Source organism: Balaenoptera physalus (assembly GCF_965194825.1).
Source record: "Balaenoptera physalus genome assembly, chromosome: 11".
Lineage (NCBI taxonomy): Eukaryota > Metazoa > Chordata > Mammalia > Artiodactyla > Balaenopteridae > Balaenoptera > Balaenoptera physalus.
The window spans coordinates 63,195,572-63,223,329 of NC_138896.1; the positions used below are offsets into that span (position 1 = coordinate 63,195,572).

At 40.6% G+C, this 27,758-nt stretch overlaps 1 protein-coding gene and 1 pseudogene across 4 annotated transcripts in view; one reads left to right on the forward strand and one right to left on the reverse strand.

Moving 5' to 3' along the window:
- The window catches only part of KIF15 (kinesin family member 15), a 120,710-nt gene that overhangs the window by 15,779 nt on the left and 77,173 nt on the right, over nt 1-27,758 (reverse strand). For 2 of the 3 annotated variants that reach the window (XM_082412717.1, XM_082412719.1), the window contains exons 11-30: nt 26,021-26,144; nt 25,404-25,480; nt 24,968-25,177; nt 23,884-24,061; nt 21,744-21,909; nt 20,786-20,927; nt 14,165-14,362; nt 13,307-13,414; nt 12,930-13,035; nt 11,870-12,035; nt 9,293-9,443; nt 9,046-9,131; nt 7,998-8,067; nt 7,523-7,609; nt 6,492-6,596; nt 5,552-5,674; nt 3,600-3,746; nt 2,645-2,746; nt 2,208-2,372; nt 572-681 (exon numbers count right to left, since the gene is read on the reverse strand). In XM_082412717.1, coding sequence (XP_082268843.1) covers nt 572-681; nt 2,208-2,372; nt 2,645-2,746; nt 3,600-3,746; nt 5,552-5,674; nt 6,492-6,596; nt 7,523-7,609; nt 7,998-8,067; nt 9,046-9,131; nt 9,293-9,443; nt 11,870-12,035; nt 12,930-13,035; nt 13,307-13,414; nt 14,165-14,362; nt 20,786-20,927; nt 21,744-21,909; nt 23,884-24,061; nt 24,968-25,177; nt 25,404-25,480; nt 26,021-26,144 — 2,621 coding nt within the window. The remainder of the gene's footprint in view (nt 1-571; nt 682-2,207; nt 2,373-2,644; nt 2,747-3,599; nt 3,747-5,551; nt 5,675-6,491; nt 6,597-7,522; nt 7,610-7,997; nt 8,068-9,045; nt 9,132-9,292; nt 9,444-11,869; nt 12,036-12,929; nt 13,036-13,306; nt 13,415-14,164; nt 14,363-20,785; nt 20,928-21,743; nt 21,910-23,883; nt 24,062-24,967; nt 25,178-25,403; nt 25,481-26,020; nt 26,145-27,758) is intronic. The other variant, XM_082412718.1, reaches the window with a different exon arrangement.
- Nucleotides 14,372-16,964, forward strand: LOC309637778 (protein LTO1 homolog pseudogene; annotated as a pseudogene). The gene has a single exon. The product of its transcript is annotated as a protein LTO1 homolog pseudogene (transcript).

The window sequence follows — 27,758 nt, forward strand, 5'->3', positions numbered from 1 at the left end:
CTTTCAAGTGTCAGAGACAGGATATAACCTGGGTGCGGTTGCCCTTGACAAGATGCTGTGCCATCAGATACAACTAGAAGACTGTCTGAGTTGAGGCCAAAACACACACCACCCACACACACACACCCAGACCTAACAGAACGCCCCCCTGTACAGCTTCTCCTAGGAACGTGCCCTTCACCAGAAGCCAAGAAGCAAAACCAAGGAAATTCTCCCTTTTTCTGCAGGCAGAACCTTGAGCCTTGTCTTGTTGACATATTTGCTCCCCGCCTCACCCCTTTCAAATACAAGTAGACAGTTTGGTTCAAGTATTTCACGTGTTTGAAATTCATTTCAATAGCTCTATAGCAATACTAAAGTTAACAGAGTGGGCAAGATGGTGATGACCTTATTTTCCCTCTCTGGTAAAACAACCCCCTCATCAGACCTGACTGAGAAGCAACCCTTGGAGCAGCTCCTGGAGCAGCAAGAAACATCACACACGCTGTGAAACCTCTTCTGACCTCATTCACTCAACTATACCCAGGCAGGCCAAGATTTAGCTCACAGACTGCTCGTGGCTCTTTCTCACCTGTTGTCCTTTTGTCTTTTAATATCATCCAGCTGACCTTGCAGGAGCCAGTTTTTCTCTCTTAACTGCTCGGCTTCCAGGCGTAGGTTTTCCATGTCACACAACTGCTCCTAATAACATCAAACCAGGTCTTTTCAGAAAACACCTTATAGTAGGCATTATTTTGCTCCCCAGGCCATGATGAGACAGGTATTCCTCTTTTAAGCTCCCTTTACACACTGAACACTGCTCTGGGTATCACTGGAGAAAAAGTAGACTATGAGAAGCTCTCAGGGGCTCTGAATGTGATTAATTTTCATACCCTCATTGTCTTAAACATAGTCTCTTATCAATATCACATAATTCGGACTTCCCTGGCAGTCCAGTGGTTAAGACTCTGCGCTTCCACTGCAGGGGGCACGGGTTCGAGCCCTGGTTGGGGAACTAGGATCCCATATGCCAGGCGGCACAGCCAAAAAAACCCCCAAACAAACCATAATTAATTAAAAATTCCTTTATGAGAAAAGATGAACAAAAGCATCTACTACTTTGGTAAATGTTTATTTGATTCTATTTATTAGATTCTAATTTTTAAAAATTGATGTGCCACAGCCTCAAAATACTTAATTGGATTCTGACTTAAAAATCATGAGCATAACCACCCAGAAGAAATAAACACTCGTTTGCAAGGAGTGTCCTTTTTGATTTACTTCTGCTTATCTATTGTTTGATTTCTTTTAACCTGATCCAATTTCTTCCAAGTACCAAGATCATGCCACATTCCTGAGATAGCAGCATACTGAGAGCCGCCCCGAATAAAAAAGCCAGGAATGATCCCCTCTATGAGAAACAAAGCTTAAGAGTGATACTGTCTTCTATACAGTAGGCTAATTTTGTTCCTAAACAAAAACTCACTGCAGAGCCATGAGGTCACAGACTATCTTCTATGGGGCATCGCATCCTCCCTACACACCCCTCTGCACCCACACTACACCTACCCAGGCACTCCTCCACGCACTTCCCACCCCTAACACCACCCTAAATATACTCTCCCACACACAAAAGCCATACCCCCCAAGTACTGGGGTGAAAAACACTAGAAGGAAGTTTAAAGAAATGGCAAACAAGAGAAACAGACAAAAGCAAATCTCTCTAACATATAAAGAATGCACCTCATTAAGAAAAAGTCCAACAATAGAAAAATGGGTGAAGGATATAGTTCATAGAAACAAAAAACCAAAAGATGCTCAATCTGACTCCTAATAAGAAAAATACAAATTTAAAAATACAATGAGATAACGTGCTTCAGCTATTAAATTGGCAAAAATCTAAAAGCTGGACAGCACTGTCATGAGAGTAGTTAGTGCGGCCTGTATGACATGACACCATCGCATGAAAAACAAATGGGGCAGGGAGACAATGCTTATGCGCCTGGTTATAGATGTGCTGGAAAGCTCTCAGAAGATAAATAAGAAACTAGCTACACCTGGAGCCTACAGGGACAGCAAACTAGGCAGCTTGGAGTCAGGGGTGAGAGGAAGACTTTTCTCCATCTACCCTGGAGTTCTGTCCCTTTTGAATTTTGGATCCTCAGTCACCATGAAAGATACTGCTTATTTTGAAACATTAAATTCATTGAAAAAAATTACCCAGTTACCTTTATTCTGAGGATTTCAGCATTTTTGCCTTCCCTGTCTTCATTTAGCTTTGTTATAAGGTGTTGCAAAGAAATCTTGGAGGCTCTCCCATCTTCTATCTCTTGTTCTTGCGTTTCCAGGAGTTTCGCCAAATGTGTTTGAAAGTGTGGTGGTGTTTTAGGGCTCTGAAATAAAATCAAATTTCATCCAAATACCTGATGAAGTGGTTATAAAGATTTCATTGTAAATATACATGCCAAGCATGTAGAAAATACACAGGCTATGTATATAGCTTGTTATTCTAATTCTTGTCCAAGTAAAACAAATAAAACACTGGTACCTTTTTATCAAAAAAAGCAGAAAAGCTGTTAGTGAAAGTCTTTTTCTGTAAAGACAAAGCTAGTCTTAGCAATTTCCAACTTTCCTCCTGAAACACACTCGTTCTTGTGGAAAGTACCTGGGGATACTGGGCAGCAGAACCCATCACATGTCCTAGCTGCCTCATTTTGAAGTTATATTCATTCTTCCTCTGTTCTACTTCCTCTTTCTTTTGGTTTAGCTGGGAAAATTGAACAGATGTAAGACTACAAGTTAGAAAATAATACAGGTACATGGTCCAATTAGAACAGACAATCCTCCCAAGGCAGGCGGAAATGGACTTCTTGCATTATTTTTTCAGGGCTTGATTGATAATTTGACATTTCTCTCACAAATTTATTTACACTTTAAAAGAAATTTCTCTTTTAAGCTTCACAAGTAATCAAAGGGTCATTTGAGGAAAGTTACAAAATATATTATAAAACTACACTAGCCAAAAAAGAGGACAAAAGTCAGCCATGGGACTTCCCTGGTGGTGCAGTGGTTAAGAATCCACCTGCCAATGCAAGGGACACGGGTTCGAGCCCTGGTCCAGGAAGATCCCACGTGCCACGGAGCAACTAAGCCTGTGGGCCACAACTACTGAGCCCCCACGCCCTAGAGCCCACGTGCCGCAACTACTGAAGCCCACGCGCTTAGAGCCTGTGCTGCGCAACGAAGAGTAGCCCCCACTCGCTGCAACTAGAGAAGCCCATGCGCAGCAACAAAGACCCAACGCAGCTAAAGATAAAAATTTAAATTAAAAAAAACCAACAAAGTCAGGCATAACCTTTGCCACAGTGGTTAGAACTTGCTGGCACGTGTCAAGGGCAGAGGGTGGGCAGGAGGACAGCCACCAAGTCTGAACACACAGAAGCAACCAGGTTGTTAAGAGCCCACAGCGCTGCTGCCCCACTAGCTGCTCGCCCTGCTAGCCCACCTTTCTGAATGTAGAGAATTAACCAAGGCAGGGACGTCATGAGCTCAACCGCCACACAGTCCTGCTCCCGCAACCCCCAAAGCCCATCCTGAGCGACGCTCACGCTGCATCTCACCTCACGCTGAAGCTCCTGGATGAGGGCGTCCTTCCTGGTCAGCTCCTCCTGGGCCGACTGCAGAAGCCCCGCGTGCTTTCTCGAGGCCTCGGTGAGCGTGTTCAGCTGCTCAGTGGCGTGAGCCAGGTCCTCACAGAGCATGTCCCTCTGTTAGGGGACAATCCCCCGAGGGGAAGACTCTCTTTAACTGTGGTGCTCCAGTATCGATTTGCAAATCATTACTATGTATGATATTTAAAACGTTAAGAAAGTTTAAGTGAGAATCTGTTTTTTTTTTGCTTGTATGCTAATCCATTCTGAGACAAACCAAGCAGTTAATACTTAAGTCATGAGGTCCAGAGATAAACACTACGGTAAATTCATGTAAGTATCCCAGTTGAGGTCTAACCGCCCTCTGCTCCCCTCCCCCCTCAACCCCAGGTAATCTCTTAATGCTCATCTCTCCTTCCCTGGGAGGACTCCAGGCATGGGTCTCTAGTTTACCTGTTGTCTCACCAATAGATTCTAGTCCATTATACACGGGAAGGTAAACAGTTGTAAAGATGAGTACCCCTCAGCTAACTGGGGAGGGGCTGGCCAGTTCACCAGACTGTGATACAGTGTCACAGGCCATCAAATTTTCAGGGGAGTAGCTTGATGGAAAGTGGCAGAGAGAATTAGAAGTCCTATAGGTTGCATACATAATTCCTATGTACACAGTGTATGTAATCTCTACCAAATTAGAGCAGAATCTATTCCCCCTAACTTTCCAGATGTTCATGTATATGTGCACAGATATATATAATAGTGTATATTACATATACATTAAACATACAGTATTACATATACGTCATAGATACATGTATTGCACACACATACCTGATAGATCACAAACATCTCCACATATACTTACTCTTTTATTATATCATTTTCACTGAGTGGGCTCTATTTCATCTTATGGATGCACCACCATTTAACCCTTCACTAAATATTTCAGTTGATTTGAATTTTTCACTATTATATGCATCTAATTCTCATATCTAGATTATTATTGGGTTGGCCAAAAAGCCAACCACCTCAAGCCAGTCACACCCAACTGTTCCCCTTTATGAGGATGCTCCACAAACATTCACAGGTGCCGGCTTCCCTCCCTAGCAAAGTCTTGTACTAATACTATCTTCTCCGGGAAGCTCTTTGGAATTCTCCAGGCAGAACTGCTCCTCTCCCTCCCTCTTCTGTGCTCTGAAGTCATTTATTACATCATAATACATCTACCTCTTAAGCTAGATTGCATGCCTCAAGGTAAGTATCTGTGTTTCAATCATTCTTCCATTCCCAAATGACAAACAGGTACAGGTTGTATGGCAGGTGGGTTCAATAAATATTTGTTTCATGGATAGTAAGAAAACTATTTCTAAAGCAGGTTCAGAGCAGTATACATAGTGGGTTACCATCTGTGTGAAAAAAGGAAAACTCAAGGTATATAGGATTAGCCAAAAATATCTCTGGAAGGATATACAAGAGGGAATGTATATTGCTTTATATATTTTGAATATTGAACCACACGACAGTACTGCTTAATTTTTTAAAAGATACATTTACATCAACAACAAGATAATTAAAACTTATTTTAGCTAAAACACAAGAAGCAATTTTGTGGTTAACCAGCCCTTTCTTTGCTCCCTGCTGCTACCACTACATCCAAGTAAATGCAGTTTCCACTCTGCTTCCTTTTCAGAAGAGGGTGAGTTACAGGAACTTAGCATGGTGTTAGCACAAATGAATGGAAATAAATCAACTAAACAAAATATAACAATCTTAGTATTATCTATCAATTGCCTAACTACCTTAGGGAAAGTGGCTCAAATTATGACTTACTCCTTTTTAAAAGTCTTCTATTTATTCATTAATAACACATAGAAACATACTGACAAGTAATAAACCAAAAAGGGTGATGATGTGTTAACATCTACCTCTATGTCCTCGGAGAGTATTCTCAGTCTAAGGGATTCTTTCAGATCCAGAATGTCCACTTCCTGTCTCTTAATCAATGCTTTGCTCTCTTCTTTGTCAACCAAAGCAGAATTGTATTTGCCCTGCAGAAAAGAAAATGATGATACAAGATCTGTCTGCTTTATTATCAGTTTATTTTTAGATTAAAATAACTGAAGAATGAGTCTGAGTTCCAAGGTGATGACCAGATTAACACAAATAAATTCAATAACTACTTGTTGAATGAAGGAGTGGAAGAGTTAATGGATGAATGGCAAGAAGAAGTGGAAAAGTCCCACAGGTATCAGTGAAAAAACATCTGCTTTTGTCATCTTTATCAGAAATCAGTGGAGTGCAGCAAGCTCCCTTTGGAGCACAGGAGTGAGGAACATTAACAAAAAACTACCCTGACCCAAGGGACGGAGGAAGCATTCACCATTTATATGCAGGAAGAGTAAGCAGTTACTTTAGGAAATGATAAAATCCAATAATGGGGAAACAAACTCACTTTCTAAATCACTGACGTCTCTGAACTTAACTAAAATGTGCTATTTTTTTTCTTGAAGCAATTAAGGAACACCACATACCCTTAACCATCAGAGGCAACAGTCAGTCTGTTTCTGATGTGGTTTGGATCAGCAATTCCCAAATGTGCACAGAGAGCACTGTTCCCAGATCAGTGAGATCTGAGAAATGCTGCAGCCGACTTTGCCTTCCCGAGATGCACACAGCACACACGTCAGCATATTGAAGGCCCTGCGGGTTCTGCAGATACCCAAGCCTGCTGAGCTTTCACTAGTACATATTTTCAAACCTGGGTGACCACAGAACCCTTTTTTCTGTGGGGCATTTGTTAACCACTTGAGTCTGTGAACTGTGCCTCGTGCTCAAATTTAATATCTTGTTGGCGACAGAACTTACATTGATGTCCTTCAGTTCTTGTCTCAGGGTGTCTATGGTTTCTGTTTTCTCAGATACTGAGGTTCTTAGCTCCTGGATCTGGCTCATGAGGTCAGCTACAACTTCCTGACAAGGAAAGAAACAATATCTTCATACCCAATGACAGCAAGGAGATCTTTTTTTAATGATAAATCATTTATCTTTCCAAATGACAATAGGAGAAGTCAATTTTATTTTAGCAAAATATCATATGTCACATTACATTATTAATATTACCAATTTATATTTTATTGGTTTTCTAATATTTTAGTTAATTGTTTGCTTTGGTTTTATGAATGAATAAGAGCTAGACATATAAGGAATGTACAACTAATTTTATGTTCAGACATACATATTAATGTTTATTATTCTAGTTAAAGCCAACACCAGGGATTTGAGAATTTGTATCATGGCACTCACAATCAATGAGAAAAGGTCGCACTGACCTTAAAGCATCCTAGTTAAAGGGGGCAGGGATGTGTTTTAGAAACACTGCCATCAAGAGAGATAGAGGGCTTCCCTGGTGGCGCAGTGGTTGAGAATCTGCCTGCCAATGCAGGCGACATGGGTTCGAGCCCTGGTCTGGGAAGATCCCACATGCCGCAGAGCAACTGGGCCCGTGAGCCAAAACTACTGAGCCTGCGCGTCTGGAACTTGTGCTCCGCAACAAGAGAGGCCGCGACAGTGAGAGGCCCGCGCACCGCAATGAAGAGTGGCCCCCGCTCGCCACAACAAGAGAAAGCCCTCTCACAGAAACGAAGACCCAACACAGTCAAAAATAAATAAATAAATAAATAAATAAATAAATTTATTTAAAAAAAAAAGAGTGATAGAACAGTTTGCGCTTGAAGTTATGAGGAAAATTAAAGACTTCATTCTCTAGCAGCCTTGGAAGATGAGCAAGGCCTAAGTGCATACAGAAATGCTAGCTAACCCTGGGAGCAGGAGACTGGAATGCGAAGGCAGCGTTTATAAGGAAAATGCAGGGGGCTATATCCTCAACCTCTACCTACCTTGTCAGCATCTCTAGACTTCTCCAGAGAACTGATTACTTTTTCGGTAGCACACAAACTCTCTTCTAGTTTCTGTACTTTTGCCATCTATAGGGAAAAATTAATATTTTTAGAAAGAGAATTAAATCACAAAGTTAACCACACACATGTATTTTAAAAAGCATAAAAGGAGTTGAAATCTGCTTTTCATATTAAACAGTGTATACTAAGGAGTAATATCTGAAAATAAAAAGTTGGGTTAAAAGATAATGATTTTGTGATCTCTATCAGGAAACCACCAACAAATTATGATTATAGCCATCTGGGAGTTAGAAAAACAAGAGTTGAAAATAATACAACCAACCAAAAATTCCATCATTTTATTATAAATTTTCAACATCTGAAAGCTGAAACAGTTTTTATAACAAATCTCTTTGGACATCAGGAAAAAAAGTTATAAACCTCAAATTTCAGAGTTAGAGAATAGGACATTTACCTGCTGCTCACACTTGGCCATCTCTTTCTGTTTCTCCTGACGTACAGCTTCAAGAACTTCTAAGATTTCTCTGGAAAAGAAGAACTATCTTTTACTCATGACTCATTCAATGGAAACAGGAACTGAGTCCATTCGTACAGAAGAGATTCAATGCAATGCAACTGAACTTTATTAGACACATACTTGGTGTTAGGAATTGTATTCTAGTAGGATCAGAAATTTGAACCAGTTTCTTCAACAGTTATTTAACAAGAACCCAGTTTTGTGCCAGGACAGTTTATTTTTCTCCAGAGTACTTAGGACTCCCTAACATAATATATAGTATTTACTTATTACCCACCTCTCTGTGCTACAATGTGAACCTCAAAAGGGCGGGGCTATTTTGTTCACTGTCTTACCTCTAAACGTCCTGGCATTTACCAGAACAGTGCCTGGCTTGCTGGATATCACTAAACGTTTGAATGAATGACTAAATGTTAACTGTCTTTCCCAATTAGATGGAGTCACCAGTATATAGCAGGGACTAGAAGAGAATCTGTCTCATAGTAAGAACTCTACAAGGATCTGCTGAATACACTAATACAAATTCTTATTAGAGTAATAATCCTCCTGTTGGCTGGAACGAAGAGACTGAGAGAGTTCACCAAGGAAAAGAATTTGGAGAGAGGAAAGAAAGACAATGGTGTTCATATAAGGGACCAGAAGAAAAAAAGAGCAGAGAGAAATCAAATAGTAGAGACAGAAATAAATCAGTCCCCACCTTTCAATAATAAATACTGTGGTTTATTTACAGAAGGTCCCGAGTTCTGATCACCACCAATTGCTATTCATTTAAAAAGTACTGTAGCTAGTTATTAAATGTTTTGAAAAATTAAGTTTCTCTACATAGCCATTTATACAAAAAAAATCTGATATTCGTTTTGGAATGCTTCAAAAAAAAACTTAACAGGCTATTAGCAATTAAAAAAAAAAAAGAAAACTCGCAAGATAAAGAATGTGGTAGTAAATGATATTCTAGTCAACTATGGAAAAGATAAATAGCACTCACTTAGAACTGTTTTCTTTATCTTCTTCAAATTGTAATAATAATTTGTTATTGCGTTCTTTTTCTGCCTCAAAAAGCTCCATCAAATTCTAAAAGACAATGTTATATTAGATTTTAAGGTGTAGTCAACAAACACATGGAGTACCTTCTATGCAGCAGGCACAATGGGCCAGTACAGAAGTTAGGAAGAGGTCAAACAGTCACACATCCAGAACAAGTTCATCAATAACCAATATCCTTCTTAACTTACATTCAGATCAGATTTCAGAGTTTCATTTTCTTTTTTGCAGTTTTGGAGGTTTTTTGAAAGTTGGTCAATTTCAAACTTCATTACTTCTTGTAAGTTGTCATAGGAATCCTGTAGGCAGGTTTTGCTCTCAAGAAGCTTTTCATTTTCTAATCTTTATCAGGAAAACATTTTTACAAAAGTAAATATAGACATTAAATGTAGTTCTGCTAGTCAGATTTATCTGCAGTTCACTTTATCCCATCTACAGACCATTCCCAACTTACAGAAGGCTTGACTGATGTAAAGCTCCTCACAGACTTCTGTGAAATGGTCATTATGATGTGATGCACGAATATTAGTGTGATGGGGATGGAAAAGACAGGTTGGGCGTGTTAGCCTGCGGCCATTTACTTCTTCATTCTTTCTCCCGTGATTTCAACCAGACATGCTTAATTGATTGGCAATTTCGGGTGATGAGACTCATTTAGGGGGTTCCAGACCTAACCCTCATGTAAACTAAAGACTGCCCATTGATTTAATTTTGTTGATAGCTGAACTCTATAGACTCAGCACCTATTCTCCCGACTATAGGAAGGTTTTTCAAGATGGCAAATATGGCTTTGATCTGAGCAAGAGAATAAACTCCTTTAGGATAGAACTATCTTTTAAGTCACATGATTATTACTTACTGCTTTTTAGGTTTTCACCTTCTTATTCTACTTCACAACATACTGTGACATGCCCAAAGAGAGTTCATCCAAAAACTAGTAAACATGACCTCTGGACCACCCAAAACAGATGTCCCAGCTTGTACACAGAGGGCTGTGAGACCTGGATCTATCTGGCTTCACTAACTCCATGCAGAGTATAAGTGGCAAATTACGAAGTGGGATAAATCAGTTGCTAAAGACAGATATACAGACAATACATGGTAGGGAGGGAGAACATATGATTTATGATACAAACTGTATATATAAAGCAGGTAAAATAATTCAAGAAATACACGGCGGTTGGGTGGTTTCACTTAGAGGTCTTAACAACCTTTGAGAGCCATGACAGTTTAAGCAGCCCAGTAAGTGATATACTCAATGTACATCACATTGAGTGCAAAAAAAATCACACAAAATTAGTTTGACAGAGCCAAGATAAGATTTAGTGATTCGGATGTTAAAAACTAATACCAGGTGTAAGAAAAACAACAGTGCACCTGTGATGATAAACAGCCACTGACCAGCAGCCTTGGTGCTGGGGAAATGGCACCGGGGAGTGGAGGCTGTGCTGACTTAGCACAGGCCCCTCTCTAAAGGATGGCTGCCATGCAAGAATGTGGGCCCAGTGCCAGCAACTTGTTGGATTTTTAAGAGGATGCTGAAATATGGATCTTTATAAGAAAGTTCTCAATTTTAAAAATGTTATGCTAAATTTTTTTCAAAAACCATACTGGGCAGGCCCAACAAAAACATGTCTATGGAGACATGCAGACCTCAAGTTTTCTTCCTCTATTTTAAATTCCTTGTTGCATATTCAAAAAACACTCAAGCATTATAGGTTTTAGTCTTTGCAATGTCTATAAAAACTAAATTCAAGGTTGTCTATTAGCAGCTTTTCTAGAGTGAGCAGTCACACTCATATCACACTCACAGTATCACAATCAATGTCCATTATTAAATTATTGCCATAGACTTGGGAAATAGCATCAAAACCACGAGATGGTTTTAAGTTACGTTTTACAAAAGGTTGAAATTAGTGAGAAAAAAAAACAGTAAAAACAAACAACTTACATCTTAGATTACTTTGTTTCAAGATTACCAGCACTTGACTAACTAGCCAGCTTCTGGAGTTACTGTGGACAATGGTGGCAACTACTGGTTTGGTCTACCTTGTACTGTCCCTTCTAGTAAGAGCACACCTTTCCCGCTGGAGAGGGAACAGACACGTCACCTCTGTTGCGCCAACCCTTGGTAAGTGATTGACCAAAAAGTAAGCAGACGACTCAAGCAAGAACAATACCAATTTTCTCTGGGATTGATATATGGCGATGGGGAGAGAGAATTTCTTCGCAAGGGTTGTTATGCCAGGAGACAGAAGATGGAGCTGTCTGAGGCAATCTGTTCCCCGTCACATAGAGGAAGGTCCTCAACAGTAGAAGAGAATAAGGGCAATACACAGAGGGAAGAAGAACAGAGAGAAAGGGAGGGAGGGACTGAAAGAGGAAGTGAGGGAGAGAAGCTGGAGGGGGGGTGGGGGGATGGGAATGCACACTGACAATATTGTTTGAGATTCAATCTAGTTTGTCTGTGAAACCAAAATCACCTCTGGGGCTTCCCAATGTCGTGAGCCAATAAACTACATTTTTTTTTTTTTTTTAAACGGGGGCACAGTGCAGCTTGCAGGATTTTAGTTCCCTGACCAGGGATCGAACCCAGACCCTCGGCAGTGAAAGCGCAGAGTCCTAACCACTGGACAGCCAGGGCATTCCCAATAAATTACCTTTTAGTTTTTTAAACTAGCTTGAGTTGGGTTTACAGCACTTGTACTTCAAGTAGTCCTGGGTTACAGGCCATCAGGCAACTTGAAACAATAACAGAACAACTCTACCTGACATTATGTAGTTGAAGCTGTACATGCATGTGTCTTTCGGAAAGGCTGTTGAGTTCTTTCTCCTGACTCTCTCTGAATGAACTATACTCCAGTTTCACCGAAGACAGCTCCTTGTCTGCAGAATGAAGAACTACTCGCAGGTCATGTACCTCACTTTTCAAAACTAAAACAAACAAACAAACACATAATAACTCTTAACAGACTTTTCTTTACATGTATTTTTTACAAAGGAGGCAAATTTGATAGGTACCCTTCACACAATCAGTAAAAACAAGTTGAAGAGACCATTTTAAGAGTAAAAATTTTGAACAACTAAATGGGAGGTATCTAGGAGCACTGAGATTTCTATTTTCTTCCTCTCCCTTGCTCATGGTTTTTGGTATATTTCTACCAAAAAAAAAAAGTTAACACCTGTCCCTCACATGTAGGTCATTTGATTTTTCTACATTTCTCCTGCAGAATGTGCATCAAAACTCTTCAAATAAGAAAAAAAGCCAAGAGATTTAACGTATTTTAAGTGACCTAATCTTACTTATTGAAAACCCTTTGGAGATGTACCAGAACTTTCCAAAATAGGTTAAACACTCTGGTCTTCTAAGGAAACTCCAACTGGAATTAAAATTAGGTAACTTTTTAGATCAAAGAAAAGGAAACGGTTGTCTTTTTTGCCTTAGCTTTATCATAAGCTATTGCAAATACTCTGATGAAAGAAAAAACTAAAAAAACTGGTTATTAAATGATATTCCCACATCTATGAATATATACAAATATATTTTATGCTTTTTTGTCACTAGTAAAACCTTCATCTTATGAATTCAAGACACTTTGTTTTCAAAGCAGTATTAAAACTTTAAGCAGACATTTGTATCATTTGTTTGAGAGCAGTCCTGGAGAGAACTACCCTTTATAATATATTGCTATTACTCGTCTGGTCTAATTTAAAACAAACAAACAGAAACAACCAACCAAAAACACAGGGACAACATTTTATCCATACGAGTAAAAAGATACTGAGTTACAGTATTCAGATTAGGAAGCTTCCAGTATTCAGACTCACAGTCATTCTTGGTCTGAGTGTCTTGAAGCTGCTTTTCAAGGACATTCAACTGAGAGAGATACCCTTGCTGCTGTTCGGTCCAATCAGTTCTTTCAGATGAGAAAAGCTTTGGGAAAGAGATAAATTTACTGGAAAAAAAATACTGGCATGCTAAGACACACTCCAAATCATCACCTTGTTTCTGTTTTTAAAATCTAGTCTTAAATTCAGACTAGGGGTGTGTGTCTCATTATCAGAATAGTAGGTGAAGTAACAAAATAGAGAATACAACTCAAATAAACCTTGACCAAGGCTTCAGAAAGTCATTTCCTTCCTGGGACGCTCTTACTTTGAGGATCTGTTTCATATATTTTCTGAGGCAATGCTCGCGGTCTCACCTCCTGCATTTGAGTAGAATGATGTTCCAGTTTGTCAATGTGCTGCTGAAGCTTTAGGTTTTTATGCTCTTCTTCATCCAACTTGACTTGAAGGGCACACATTTGTTCCTGCAACACAAGAACTTCAGTGGTCAAAAATTCTTTTAATGGACATCTTAAACAGTCCATCATTTCTTCTGCATTAAAAATACAAAACTCAAAACCTCATATGGACAAAGGTATCAAAGGCCAGTTTGGAGCCAGAAAACCATTTCAAAAGACTACACTAATGATTTCTCATGTTTCAGAATTACACTTGTGGCCCATCAAAGTGGATAATTTGAAACACAAAGGAAAGAAGTGATTAAAATTAAAATCATAGATTAAATCGTACAGCCATCTTGAGACTTCTAAGAAGCTTTCTCAGGCCTATATGAAGTGACTTCACCAGAAAGGCCTCCATACCTGTGGAAGGGCAAAATTTTGGAATTTGGGGTGACGTGGCTCCCTATAAGTTTTACTAGACAGTAGATAAACTTCTTAAAAGAAAAAACAAATCACTGAATTCTGAGATAAACTTCACATGTTATTTCAAATATACCAAAAGCTGTCTAAAATTTGATCTATCACAAGATTCTTTCAACTATTTAATCTTCTTTAGCAGATACAACACTGTGCCATGTAAACCAGTTCTGGAACTAGAAGCTAGTGGCAAACTGGTCTTTTTACACACGAGAGAACCAAAGCTCAAGGACAGTGGAAACTGACTTGCTAAATACTGCAAAGCAGATTGAAAGAACAAGAGCAGGCTGATTTCTAACCCAGGGATTTTTACACACTCATCCTTAAAAAGATACGATTTTAATACTAAACAGGTACCTGCACCATTCTGTGCTCTTCAGAAATGGCTTCAAAAGCTTGTTCATTAATCTCAGGTGGCACTGGCTCATTTAAGATATCCTTATCCAATCTGCTAGAATTCTGAGTGTGTGCAGAGCCAAAACTCTCCAGTTCAGGGCTTAATTTTGGTACTGGTCGAGACCAAAGTTGATAAGCCTTGGTTGGTGTCGTTATGATCTACAGCAAAAAATTATTAGGAGAACAACATTAGCACACATGAAAACAACAGCATATTTATAATTGTGTGAACAGAGAGGATAAAATTATAATTCTATTCATCAAGAGAAAAGAAAAGGTATCCTTGAGACTTCCCTGGTGGTCCAGTGGCTAAGACTCTGTTCTCCCACTGCAAGGGGCCCAGGTTCAATCCCTGGTCAGAGAACTAGATCCCACATGCCACAACTAAGAGTTCACATGCCGCAACTAAAGATCCCACATGCTGCAACTAAGACCTGGAGCAGTCAAATAAACAAATATTTAAGAAAAAAAAGAAAACAAAAGGTATCCTTGAGACGCAGCATAGAAATGCCCTTGTGGAAACAAATCTATCAGTTCAAAGCAGTCTCAAGCAAAAATTGTTGTAAGATTTTTAAAAATGAAACTTGATAAGTCAACTCCAAACTGTATACAAAAAAAAAAAGTGCAAGAAGAGACAATTAAAAAGACAACAAATTAGGAAGACTTCCCTGGTCAATATAAAAATGTAAGTGTATGGTCACTAAAACAATGCATTATTAGCATATGTATAATCAAATAGAACACTGGAAGAAAATAAAAAGTCCAGAAATAGAATAATTTATATGTGGAAAGTTCAAATTAATGAGAAAAACATGAGAAAAACACTATTTTATTTTATTATTTTTTTAAACATTTTTATTGGAGTATAATTGCTTTACAATGGTGTGTTCGTTTCTGCTGTATAACAAAGTGAATCAGCTATACATATACACATATCCCCATATCTCTTCCCTCTTGCATCTCCCTCCCTCGCACCCTCCCTATCCCACCCCTCTAGGTGGTCACAAAGCACCGAGCTGATCTCCCTGTGCTATGTGGCTGCTTCCCACTAGCTATCTATTTTACATTTGGTAGTGTATATGTGTCCATGCCACTCTCTCATTTCGTCCCAGCTTACCCTTCCCCCTCCCTGTGTCCTCAAGTCCATTCTCTACATCTGCGTCTTTATTCCTGTGCTGCCCCTCCCTAGGTTCTTCAGAACCATTTTTTTTTTCAGATTCCATATATAAAACATGGTCTATTTTTTAAAAAAGGTAAACCTGTGTCATGCCATTTAAAAATAAAATAGTAGACGCATTAAACATCTCAATGCAAAAAGAAAATTATAAAAGTAGTAAAAGAGGTGTCCGTGCCCGAGGCTTTGCGGGTCTGTGGCCGGGAGGGGCGGGGGTTGGGGTCGGGGCGGCTGCCGCCATGGCCGGGAGTCAGGACATGTTCGATGCCATCGTGATGGCGGATGAGAGGTTTCACGGGGAAGGGTATCAGGAAGGCTATGAATAAGGAAGTAGTTTGGGTATGATTGAAGGAAGACAGTATAACACGTTACATGGAGCTAAAATCAGATCTGAGATCAGGTGCTACCAAGGTTTTGCTTCTGCGTGGAGATGTCTCCTGCACGGTTCCACCACTGAGAAAGACAGCAGAAAGATGAAGGTCTTAGAATCGTTGATTGGAATGATTCAGAAACTCCCTTATGATGACCCTACTTATGATAAACTTCATGAAGACTTAGACAAAATTAGAGGGAAATTTAAGCAGCCTTGTTCATTACTAAACGTTCAGCCCGACTTTAAAATTAGTGCAGAAGGTTCCAGACTTTCATTTTGAGGATGACAGAGGAACAAAGACGAAACATCAAAGAACAGATGTTTGTACGTTAAGTGTTTAAAAATGCGATTAAAGGCAAAACAATGATGAGGGATTCACTGTTTTGCAGGGAGAGTTCCAGCTTGGCCGGTGCCTTCCCCTGAGGTCTGCCTGCATCGCCTCAGTGCCCCCCCACGGGGCCCCTCCACACAAGCCTGTCCTTTGTTGGGCCCTGTCTGCTCTGCTGTCTGAACGCGGCCCTGGCAGAGCCCTCGCGGGGCTGCTCTTCTCTGGTCCAGGGTCCAGGCCGCTGGCTCAGGGGTTCTCGTCACCTGGCAGGCCTGGCTGGATCTAGATTCGGGTTGGCTCTGGGTAGGATAAACCTCCCCTTTACCCCCCAGGCTTCGGTCAGCGCTCACAGGCACAGTTTTTAAAAAAATGAGAGCTACAGGGTTGACACGAAGCAGGTTAATGGGAAGGAGTGATGGGTACTGTGACATTTATTGACCCTTGAGATGTGCCAGTGCCGTGACCTGCTTCTCATGTTTTATTTAGTCCCTTCAGGAGCCCACGAGGTGGGCATTATTCCCACTTTACAGACGAGGAAACCAAGGCCCAACAGACTGCCTGGTCCAAGGGCAGTGGGCGGTAGAGCTGGGACTCCAACCCCGGCACCCGGCTCTCGCCCCGTCTCCCGGTGCCGGCTCTGCAACGTGCGGTCGCACCCACAGGCTCAGGGTCCCTGCCCGCAGGTCCCCGCTGTGCCCCGGGGAGCCCTGGGGCAGCCCCTGTGGCCATGGACGTGGGTGTCTGGCTGAGAGGAGGAGAGGCCAGCCCTGTCCCCAGGGAGCCGGGACGTGCTCTTCCTGTGTCCCCTGGTGGGTGGGGCTCTGCAGCATCAAAAATGGTCACCGTTCTATGTGCAGAAACGTTGGAGCCCTACTGCAGCCTTCCTTTTATTGTGAGTTCTTCTGTCTTCTGCCCAGACTTAAAAGGCATCGTCTGTATGCAGTGAGGTCCAGGCAGGCCAGTCCCCCCTGAGATGCGTGGCTCCCAGGCATTTCTCTGCACATGACAGCCCGTGTCCAGGCCCCTCGGGCACCCCGGCCCGAGGCCTCTCCCCACCTGCTCCTGGCACAGGGAGCAGATCTGGAAGCCATGAGTGAGATTAGCACAGGGATAGCCGTGAATCTGCTCCAGATTTTAAAATCATTCCAGAGCATCTGGGTAAACCGTGCTCCCCTGGCAGCTGCTGGGGGCGTCCCTGTGGGGCCTGGGACGCTGGCCCTCACCGTGTGCCAAGGAGGGAGAAACAGCTTCTAGCTGTTGGAGGACAAGACTCCGGCTTTATCCTGCTCGGCTGTCTTACGTGTGTCTCGCTGTTTGTTCCTGGCCTGCAGCCCCACCTCAGTTCTGCAGAGGCCGGGGCTGGGCACACGGCCTCAGATGTGCCTTCGTCACAGACACCAGCAGCGCTTATCTCTGACTGGTGGAATGGTGGGGCTTTTGTTGTTGTTTTCCTGGGTGGATTTTTGTGTTTCCTAAACTATCTGTTTAGATAATGTATTATTTTTATAATTGGAGAAAAAATAAACAGCATATTTTAAAGCAAAAAAAATAAAAAGTAGTAAAAGAAAGCAGAATATACTGATGCTCTTGAGATTGTCTAGGCCTTTAAAAATGTATTTAAAAAGTCACAAAGAGGGAATTCCCTGGCAGGCCAGTGGTCAGGACTTGGCACTTTCACTGCTGGGGCCCGGGTTCGATCTCTGGTCAGGGAACTAAGATCCAGCAAGCCACTCGGCACGGCCAAAAAAAGAAAGTCGCAAAGATAAAAGATCGGTAAACCTGGCTATATCACAATTTTAAAACTTCTGTATAACAAAAGTATCACATACAAAGATGAAAGACAAGGAACATGATGGCAGAATATACTGGCAGTATACATAACAAACAAAAGATTAACACATAAAACGCCTACAAATCACAAGAAAAAGATAACTAGTAGGAAAATAGGCACTTTTTCATAGGTCAAACATCTTTTCCTGTGTTCCAACCAATGGCAATGAACATAGGAAAAGATGTGGTCTGACCTCACTAGAAATGAGGGAAAGTAGAATTAAAACCATTTTCACCCATCAGACTGGAGAACAATGCCAGTTCTGGGGCCAGTGCTATGGAAGGAGTGCTCCCAGGCTTCCTGGGAAGGAATGTGGTGCAGCCACTTGGAGGGCACTTCAGCAGGATACTGAAACGTCCTAAAACTACCACTTCTCCTTCATAAAACCCGCCCCGGAGAATGCTTGCACTGGAAACCACCTAAATAAGCCACGTAATTATTCCAAAGCACAGAAGCCTGGGTTTAAAATGAGGTAGAGTTCTAAGTACTAGTTCATGTGGAAAGACCCAAGGCATATTCCTGAGTTAACAAAAGCCCATTGAAGAATAACATATGTAGGATGATTCCATTTATTTTTAAAAACAAAGTACGACAAAAAAAAAAAAACTATCTATGAAATAACTCTACATATCTTCTCAGACTATGTATATTTACTGTACAAAATTGTTAAGAAAAAGGATTCCCAAATTGATGATAAATTACCCCTGGGGATGGGGATGGGGGATGAAGGACCAGATTAGACCCAGACTGGCAGTGGTACTCAAAAGGAACTTTAACCGAAACTTGTATACATATGTATACTTTCTTTAAACAAGGATAATGTATCCATAAAGTTCTCATATAATTAAAAATGAACAACAGCAACAAGACCTGAATTGCTATGCTACTCTTGGCAAACCTTTTAATCCCCTTCATCCTGTTTGCTCAGCTATAAAAAGAAGTAGACTAGAATGCCACAGTGCTTCAAGCTCTATAATTCTATTGCTAAGGGGCTACAAACTCAAATTATGAAACATTTGATGATATTCTCTAAGTATTTTAAAATAATTTCCTGCACAGATTTTAAAGGCCGCCTTTTTAAAAAAGCAATCTTAAAAATTCTACCTTTATAAGAAAAAAATAGTATTTTTCTTGTATTTACTTGAAAATAGTATTTTCAAGTTAAATAATAGTATTTAACTTGATATATATCAAGTTAAATCATGATATATCCATACAGTATGTTCTTGTGCAGCTGCCAAAACAAAACAAAAAACAAACAAAAACAAAAAGGAGAGAGGGACTTCCCTGGTGGTGCAGTGGTTAAGAATCTGTCTGCCAATGCAGGGGACACGGGTTCAAGCCCTGGTCTGGGAAGATTCCACATGCCGCAGAGCAACTAAGTCTGTGTGCCACAACTATTGAGCCTGTGTGCTGCAACTACTGAAGCCCACGAACCTGGAGCCCGTGCTCCACAACGAGAAGCCACCACAATGAGAAGCCCGCGCACTGCAACAAAGAGTAGCCTCCGCTCACTGCAACTAGAGAAAGCCCGTGTGCAGCAACAAAGACCCAACGCAGCCAAAAAAAAAAAAAAAAAAAAAAAAAGTGAGAGAAAGTTTGTTTTTCTCCCTTTAGACATGGGACAAACTCTAAAATATCATTATGTTTAAACAAAAAATTGAGGTGTAGAATGATGTGTATGTGTATGCTGTTTGTGGAAAAAAAATATATGAAAAAGAAAGAAAAAACAAAAAAACTTTGTGACATTGACTGCCTCCAAGGAGGGTCTTGGTTGGCTGAAAGGACAGCAGACAGAATGAGACTTGTCACTTCGTACCTTTAACAATTCCAGTCATGGGACTTCCCTGGTGGTGCAGCGGTTAAGACTCTACGCTCCCAATGCAGGGGGCCCGGGTTCGATCCCTAGCCAGGGAATTAGATCCCACATCCATGCCGCAACTAAAAGTTCACATGCCACAACTAAGGAGCCCACGTACTGCAACTAAGGAGCCGGCAAGCCGCAACTAAGGAGCCTGCGAGCCGCAACTAAGGAGCTCGCCTGCTGCAACTAAGACCCAGTGCAACCAAATAAATAATATTAAAAAAAAAATTCCAGTCATGTGATTACCTATTCAAACAAATAAAATTACTTTGAAAAGCAGTATCCTATTAAGTGATACGAAAAGCATCACTGATAAAGATAACCATTAGAGAGAAACATCTATTATTTTTAAGATGTATAAGGAAAGGTTTTTTCAGCCTTCAGAGAATTTGGTCCAAAAGTTAAAATAACCAGGATGAGCAGCATCAGCTTCTTAACCTTTGCCTTCCTTATGTATTCCCCTTCCCTCTCCTCATTCTCAGATGTTCACGGTTTTCTTCTTTCATGAGGGCTATGGTTATTTAGGGGAACAATCCCTTCTATTATCCCCTGTGTTACCCTTGATCCTTTAGTGGTCTTTATCTTTAGGATTTCTATTCTTCCACTGCAAGCTTTGAGCACACAACACATTATAGCAACAATTGCCATATACTGAGAGCCATCAGGTGCCAGGCACTTTATTATCTCATTTAATGCTCTAAAAACCCTGTTATTAAGTTGGCCTCGTCTCCAATTCAGAGGCAATAAATGAGGCTCAGAAGTTAGGAAACCCTGCCTAAGGTTACTGACAGATTAGAATTTGAACCCAGGTCTGATTCCAAATGCTGTATTCTTCCCCACATGACCCTGCCACTGGGGGTACACATCAGAACCCTAGGACTAGTATTACCCTGGGGTTAACTGTTGGCAAGGGATTCTATCTGTATCTGGAGATAATCTGTGCAGACTCTCCATTATTAACAAAATGAGACACCACTGATTTAAGGTTGAAGTATTGCTTCAGATTACCTACCTTAAGTGTTTCAGCATGAATTTTATTCAGCTGAGAAACTTCTTGCCGCTTGCAGGCTTTTGTTGCTTCCAAAAGGTTTTCAAGATTAAGGTTCGCTTTTTGCAAAGACTGAAGCTCTGATTCTAATTCCAGCTGCCTTTTCCTAATACATATTATAATATTGAGTGTTTCAGGTAATAAGTAATGTCATACATTTGTAGAGTACTTTACAGTTTATATTCTCACACAACTTTATAGTTATCTCTTTAAATCAGAGATATTCTCAGATTATTACTGGGATTTTCCATTTGGGTAAAATACAGCTCAGAGATTGATGACTGTTTAAGGTATTCAACTAGCAAATGGTAGCGTTCCAATTCAAAAGCCCAAACAATCCACAATGATTCCATATGTAACACGTTATTTTTAAAACAAACATTTCTATATATTTTAGAATAGGATTAATCTTAGTTATAATATGAATGTGGTTTATCTTTGTTTTCTTTTACTCAGAATATCAAGTGAGAATATTAACAGGAAAAATTTAATAAAAAATAAATAACTGCATAGAACTTGAATCTCAAAAAAAAAAAAGAATATTAACAAACCTGTAATTTCTAAAAATCCTGATCTAATTCATAACAGCGGTGATTTAAATTTGCTGGCCAGATACAGAATTTACAAGTAACTTTAACAGATACTCATCTCAATAGGTATATCCCTTAAAACATCTGTATCATCTAGTTCACTGAATATATTATTAAAGACTAGAAGTTTATGTCAACTGTACCTCAATTTTTAAAAATGAGTAAAGAAAAAGAGCTAGATGCAAGCCCTTTTCCTTCATGTCAAAACAAGTTAGCTGCTATATTAGAATATTTAAAGTAAATGCTCAATTAAATCATCAATGCTAAACACCAAAACAAACCAACACTAAAAGATCAGAAATAGCAAGCATGAATGTGTATTTATACTTTACCTAGTTAGTTCTTTGAATTCTTCATATTCTTGCTTTGAATTATTCAGCTCTGTCTGAACTTGCAGGAGTTGTGCTTTTAACTTCTCAGTGTTTGCTAACGAACATGGCTCTTTCAGAGCTTTAGGAGAGAATCTTTGCTCACCTGATAATAAGGAAACAACCTGGTCTTTGAAAGAGAAAAATAACAGAATACATATTCTAAGTTCTCTGCCAGGTATCATTTTGAAGCACAAGGAGGAAAAAAGAGAAATCATTGGAAAGTGGACCCTAAAATACAAGGGCCTGTAACTCAAGAGGAGACATAAGACACAACCCAGTGCATCAAAGAGTATCAGAAGTTGTTTTTGAGAAGCTGTGAAGCCACAGGATGAAGGGGCATATTTAAGCCAACACCTTTTCCATTAAGAGAAAAGAGCAAACAATGACTGAAGTATAACACCCACACTGCTGGACAGAGAAACGTCACCAATTGAATCTTCCAGGAATTAGTGCCAACGGTCAATGAATTTTTAGCAAAAGAAACAAATAGCAATGGCAGCCAACTGAAAGAACTTGGTATCATCTACCAGGTAGAATATATTAATTTTCAGGGATTGCTTAGAAGGCTGAATTTGTTGAAAAGAGTGCCACTGAGTTTCAGTATGGGAAATAACATGTAAAAATGTTTAGAGAGGGACTTCCCTGGTGGCCCAGTGGTAAAGAATCTGCTTTCCAATGCAGGGGACGTGGGTTCGATCCCTGTTTGGGGAACTAAGATCTCACATGCCGTGGAGCAACTAAGTCCGTGCACCACAACTATTGAGCTCGTGTGCCTCAATGAGAGCCCACCTGCCTCAAACTACAGAGGAGCCCATGCGCTCTGGAACCCGCGTGCCACAACTACAGGGCCCACGAGCCCTGGAGTCTGTGCACCACAACTAGAGAGAGAAAACCTGCACACCACAACTAGAGAGAAGTCCGCGTGCCGCAGCTAGACAGAAACCCGAGGAGACTGCGGACTGTAACGAAAAAGATCCTGCATGCTTCAACAGAGATGCCTCAACAAAGAACCCATGTGCTGCAAGTAAGACCCGTCTCAGCCAAAACAAAATAAGGAAAATAAATAAATAAAATAAATAAATGTTTAAAAAAAAGAAGAAAGATTGAAGTAAATACCCCAAACTGCCCATTAAAAAAGAAATTGTTTAGAGAATGATGTATGTTTAGAAGATGGTGAGGTCCAGAAATTACCATTAGTATCTTTCAAAGGTAGTAAGTTAAGGTACTACTGAGGGCAAAATGGCCAACAAAATACAGAGCATTGTAGGAAAAAATACTTAATACAGAAAACCTGATTTTAACTTTGCATCTAAAATTGTGGTCTCTCTACAACCCATATTCTGTGAATTTTATTCTTTCGTTAATTCATAACAGAATGGAAGAAGGCTTGGAAAAGGAAATTAAAAAATTTTTTTTTCTTTATCATTGCAGTATAAAAAGATTAGAACTATCTCAATTTCAACCTAAAGAGAAACAAAGGCTGAAACAGAGTGTGATAAAAGGCCATGAAGATATTCACTCTAAGAATGGAGCAAACATAGACTTTGTTACCAAATCCCAGAGCATTAACACCAACAGCTGCCAAGCGTGTAAATCAGATCAGTAACTAAACCACTTTTCAGAGGGTAACAGTAAACTTACAGAACTAACGTAGAGCAGAACGTACACTGGCAAGCATGACCCGCAACCATGACATCAGGACCAATCACTGTGCTGGCTGGACCGTGGGTCTGATCACTCTGACATCTCTCACACTGTACAGATGTTCGTCAGGTGAATAAATATCTCAACTCTACACTCATTCATGTTGTCGTTAGTTAAGTACTTTTCATTTCAAATACTTAAAATAGGAAAATTCCATTTAATAAAAATGTAAAGTAATATCTGAATCAATCTTTTATCTGTAAGACAGAGATATTCTTTGAGTATTCCTTTGATAATGGGTATCTATTAGCCTTCATAAAGAATAAGTATGTATATAAGAAATTTGTACAACAGGTCTAGAGGCTAAAATGAAAACCCTCAATGCAAGGCAATATCGATGCCCTTTTAAACAGTCCCCTCGCCCCTAGAAGGCATGTTTACAACTATCACGTCTTACTTTTGTCATTTTTCTCTGTGCCAGATACTTCAAAGAAAGCTTTTTCCAGGATTGTGATGGTCTGGGCATCCATTTCGTGGGCTCTTTTCACAGGCTGTGACAATCTCAGTCTTCTGTTCTCCTCCCTGAGGGAATGATTTTCCATAGCATATTTTGCGACTCTGGGGTGGTGCTCTACCTGTCACATGGAAGAATTAGAGACTTACGTATTTACAAACATGACCTTAGTGAACAAGTTTTTCCGAAAGCCAACAGCAAACACTGTGGACACCGCAGGCACTGCGGGGGTGGGGAGCACCTCAGCTTTTACCATCAGACTGAATACGTGCATATCCTACAACTCTGAACTCTACATTCGGGTCAGGAAACTCGAAACTTCCCTGTCTACCCCTGAAACGTTCACCCAGGCACCTGCGGTGATAAGCACAGGGTGCACGTTGTGGCAGGCTCTTCCTGCAAAGGAGACGGCTTGAATTAACACACTGAAAAGAATTAGGAAACTCTACTGACTAGGGTGGAATGCCCCCCAAAAGACACATTAAATGAAAAGGGCAAGGTACAGAAAAGTGTGTATGCTGTCTTCTGTGCACAAAAGGGATAAAAGTAAAAACTTCTATCAATATTAGTTGGAAAATGCAGAAAAACCTCTCAAAAGATATCCCCTCTGGTAAGAGATTATCCTTGTTTTTTAATTACGTGCCTGTGTTAACTATCCATCCTCTCAGGGAAAAGGAAAAACAACAACACTTCAAAGGGCTCAGCTGCGAAGAGACTACTGGCTCCGATAACCCCAGGTGCCCACTGGGAGGAAGTGCGCTTGGCCTGCTGGGGCTAAGTGCCACGGCAGCGACACCACCACAACCACCACCACGTCTTCCCTTCTCCCTTCAGGTTTTACTACTTTAGAAAATTGGGGGGGGGAGGGGGGAGGGGCACATTATGCAATCATACTGTCAGTTGAATTCATTTAAAACACTTTCTCTTGCATTAAATTACAAGAATTTCCTGACCAATTTGGTGACTGATTCATACTTGCCTTGAACTTCTTTTAGTTTTACAATTACTGCGAATGTCATGTACTCACTTGTTCTCGCAGAGTTTGAATCTCATCCCTCAATTCCAACAGCAAACGATCCTGCTCCTCGGGCAGAAAACTTCCCCGGGATTCCTTGTGGAGCTTCTCCAGGCGCATTATTTGATCCTCTCGGAATTTCACGATCATTTTATTAGATTGAATAAATTTTTCTTTTTTGAGGGTGAGGTCTTCCAATTGGCTAACTTTTTCTACCAAAGACTTAAGAAATTCATAATTTGGTTAAACATAAAAAATAATTGGGCTTCCCTAAATTTTCACAAAACAAGCAATAAACACTAACTTCACATTTAATCTCAAAGGCAAAATTAGGTTTTTCAGTCTTCCTTTGTTTTATTTACTTGTGCCATTTATTTCACTCGGAAAAGCTCCTCATAGTGAAAGCCTAAAATATCTTGAATCCTCTTTTACTAATTCAGTTTCCTACCTTCTTTTCTTGTTCAGATTTCTTAAAGAATAACATTGCCTCTCGGAAATACTTCATGTAGTCAGTCTCGTCTTTGTCTGTAACGGGTCCAGTAAGAAAGAAAAGGAAAGAGGAAAAATGTTTTATCTCTCAAATTTTAAGAACCAGAAATGAGCTAAAATAGCCTTTGATTGACTGCTCTCAATTCGTCTTAAAGAATCAGACTCTCATCACCAGATCATGAATTTCAAATTAACCCAGTCTACAAATTACCTATTCTTTGAAGAAAAGTAAGTCTCTCATATCCAATTTAGTAAACATATAAAGATTACATATGACAGAATCTTGGAAGTGGATCTAAATGAAATTTACTAGTATCTCTTTTTAGCACTTATTAGGGATGAATTATTCAAAATTATTTCTACTCCCCTTTCCCACCACATCTCACAGAAATCAGTACCTGTGGTAACTGTGTCTGGTTACGAAGTACCATGTTCCTATGTAGGTGAAATAAACAGGAACAGACACTCGTGGGAAATCTGGGTAGCCTTACTGTGTTGTTCCTGTCACTGGAGGGCTCTCATACTAATACCCATGCCTGGATTGCCTCCGGTTAGAGGACACTGCGCCCGTCGTACCTCCAGTCCGAAAGCTTTCTGGTGGTATCTGCCCTGCAGTAAGCTGGGCCAGCTGCTCTTTGAGCCTCTTCACTTCAGCTTGGAGCTGGGTCACATTTCCTTGCGTGTCTTCATTTACCACTGCCTGTTCAAGAATTTTTTTAAAAAGCATTAAAAGAATGCTGAGCCATACAGTCTCGTGTTTATATTTGTTTGTATGATTTGGAGTGACGAAGACCAAACAAAACTGCGCTTGCATCTCACAAACAGTCCAAAGGCCTCCAAAATCAGTGCGCTGGAGTACGGAGGGAGCTTCCTTCCCCTCTGCCTTCACACCTAGAGCCAGAGACTCTTTCCCCTCCCCTCCCCAAGCCCCCACTTAGGTCTCTGCTCTGTTGACTAGCCCTGGGCCCTGCTGGGCTGGGTCGCCTCTGGGATCAACGTATATTCCTCTAACACTGCCTTCTTCCTGAGATAACCCCACCCTGTGAAGAAGAGCAAACACCTCCATGAGTGTCACCTCCCCCTGTCTTCGCTCACTAAAGAGGTGTAAGGAACTGCAGAGCTGACCTGAGCTCCACTGGCTTGGAAGAAACCACCCTCTCCAGAAAAGTCCAACCCTGTATTTCCTAACAGTCTCCTGGAAGGGAGAGTTGGTTTGACAACTCCATTTCTGTTTTATTATCACACTAAATGCTCTTTTAAAGAAATGTCTTATTTGAGACGACTTCTAAGAAGTTCATAAAGTCCCACAAAACCTAGAGGGTGATAACAAGAGTCAAGAGCTGAGAACCAACCAAATCAAATACCCAATACTCCAGAGTGAGGGAGAAACCTCTGACAGCCCCAAGGTCCCCATGTTCCTGTCTGTAGCTGGGTCTGCCCACGGGGAAGGACTGTTCACTCTTAAACAAATTCCAGACATCCGAGCCACTTTCCCTTGGTGGGCTGCAGCAGAGGACTCAACATTGGCAGTGACTAGTATAAGGCTCCTGGTTTTGTTATTTCATGTGTTAAGAAGCCATTTCTAGTTGCTTCTGATTCTTATGGACAGCCTCATTAAAAGGCACTCCTATACACTGTGACATCACTGTCACATCGGTGACATCATAATTCTAATTATCCCTGCAGTTCTCAACTCTCCAAAATCTTCTAGTAAGTCCCAAGAGATAGGGTCGGAGGAAGCTCTAATGATTTTCCTCCTCATATTACAAATATCCCACAGGGGGTTCATAATCCAATAAAATGAATGAATAACCAGACCTATACTCTTCTGCCTTACCCAAGGGAAGAGGCAACATGTACCTCTTTGCTTTTACCATGATAAGATCACTAGGGAGTCTATTTTGGGAGGTAAGAATGACCACTTTCTCCTTTGAAAGAGAGAGGAAATTAATTTGTCAATTTATGCCCTTTGATTCTTTTGTCTAGAACCAAACAGCCCTCCAACCTCTCCAAAGCAAGTGGGGAACTCCTTGGTCTTTCGACAGTCTGCACCAGGGGCTGGCAAAGTGCTGCTTGAACATAGCCATGCCCATATGTTTACATATCATCTACAGCTGCTTTCTCACTACAGAGGCAGAGCTGAGTAGTTGGGACAGAGACCATATGGTCCAAGAAGCCGAAATTATTTACCTCTTGGGCCCTTTACAGGAAGTTTCCTGACCACTGGTGTACACAAATATCAAAGAAACTTCTTGCATGTAAAGAAAAATGAGGAATCCTTGGAGTTATAGACAACTTGAAAGACAAAGTTTGT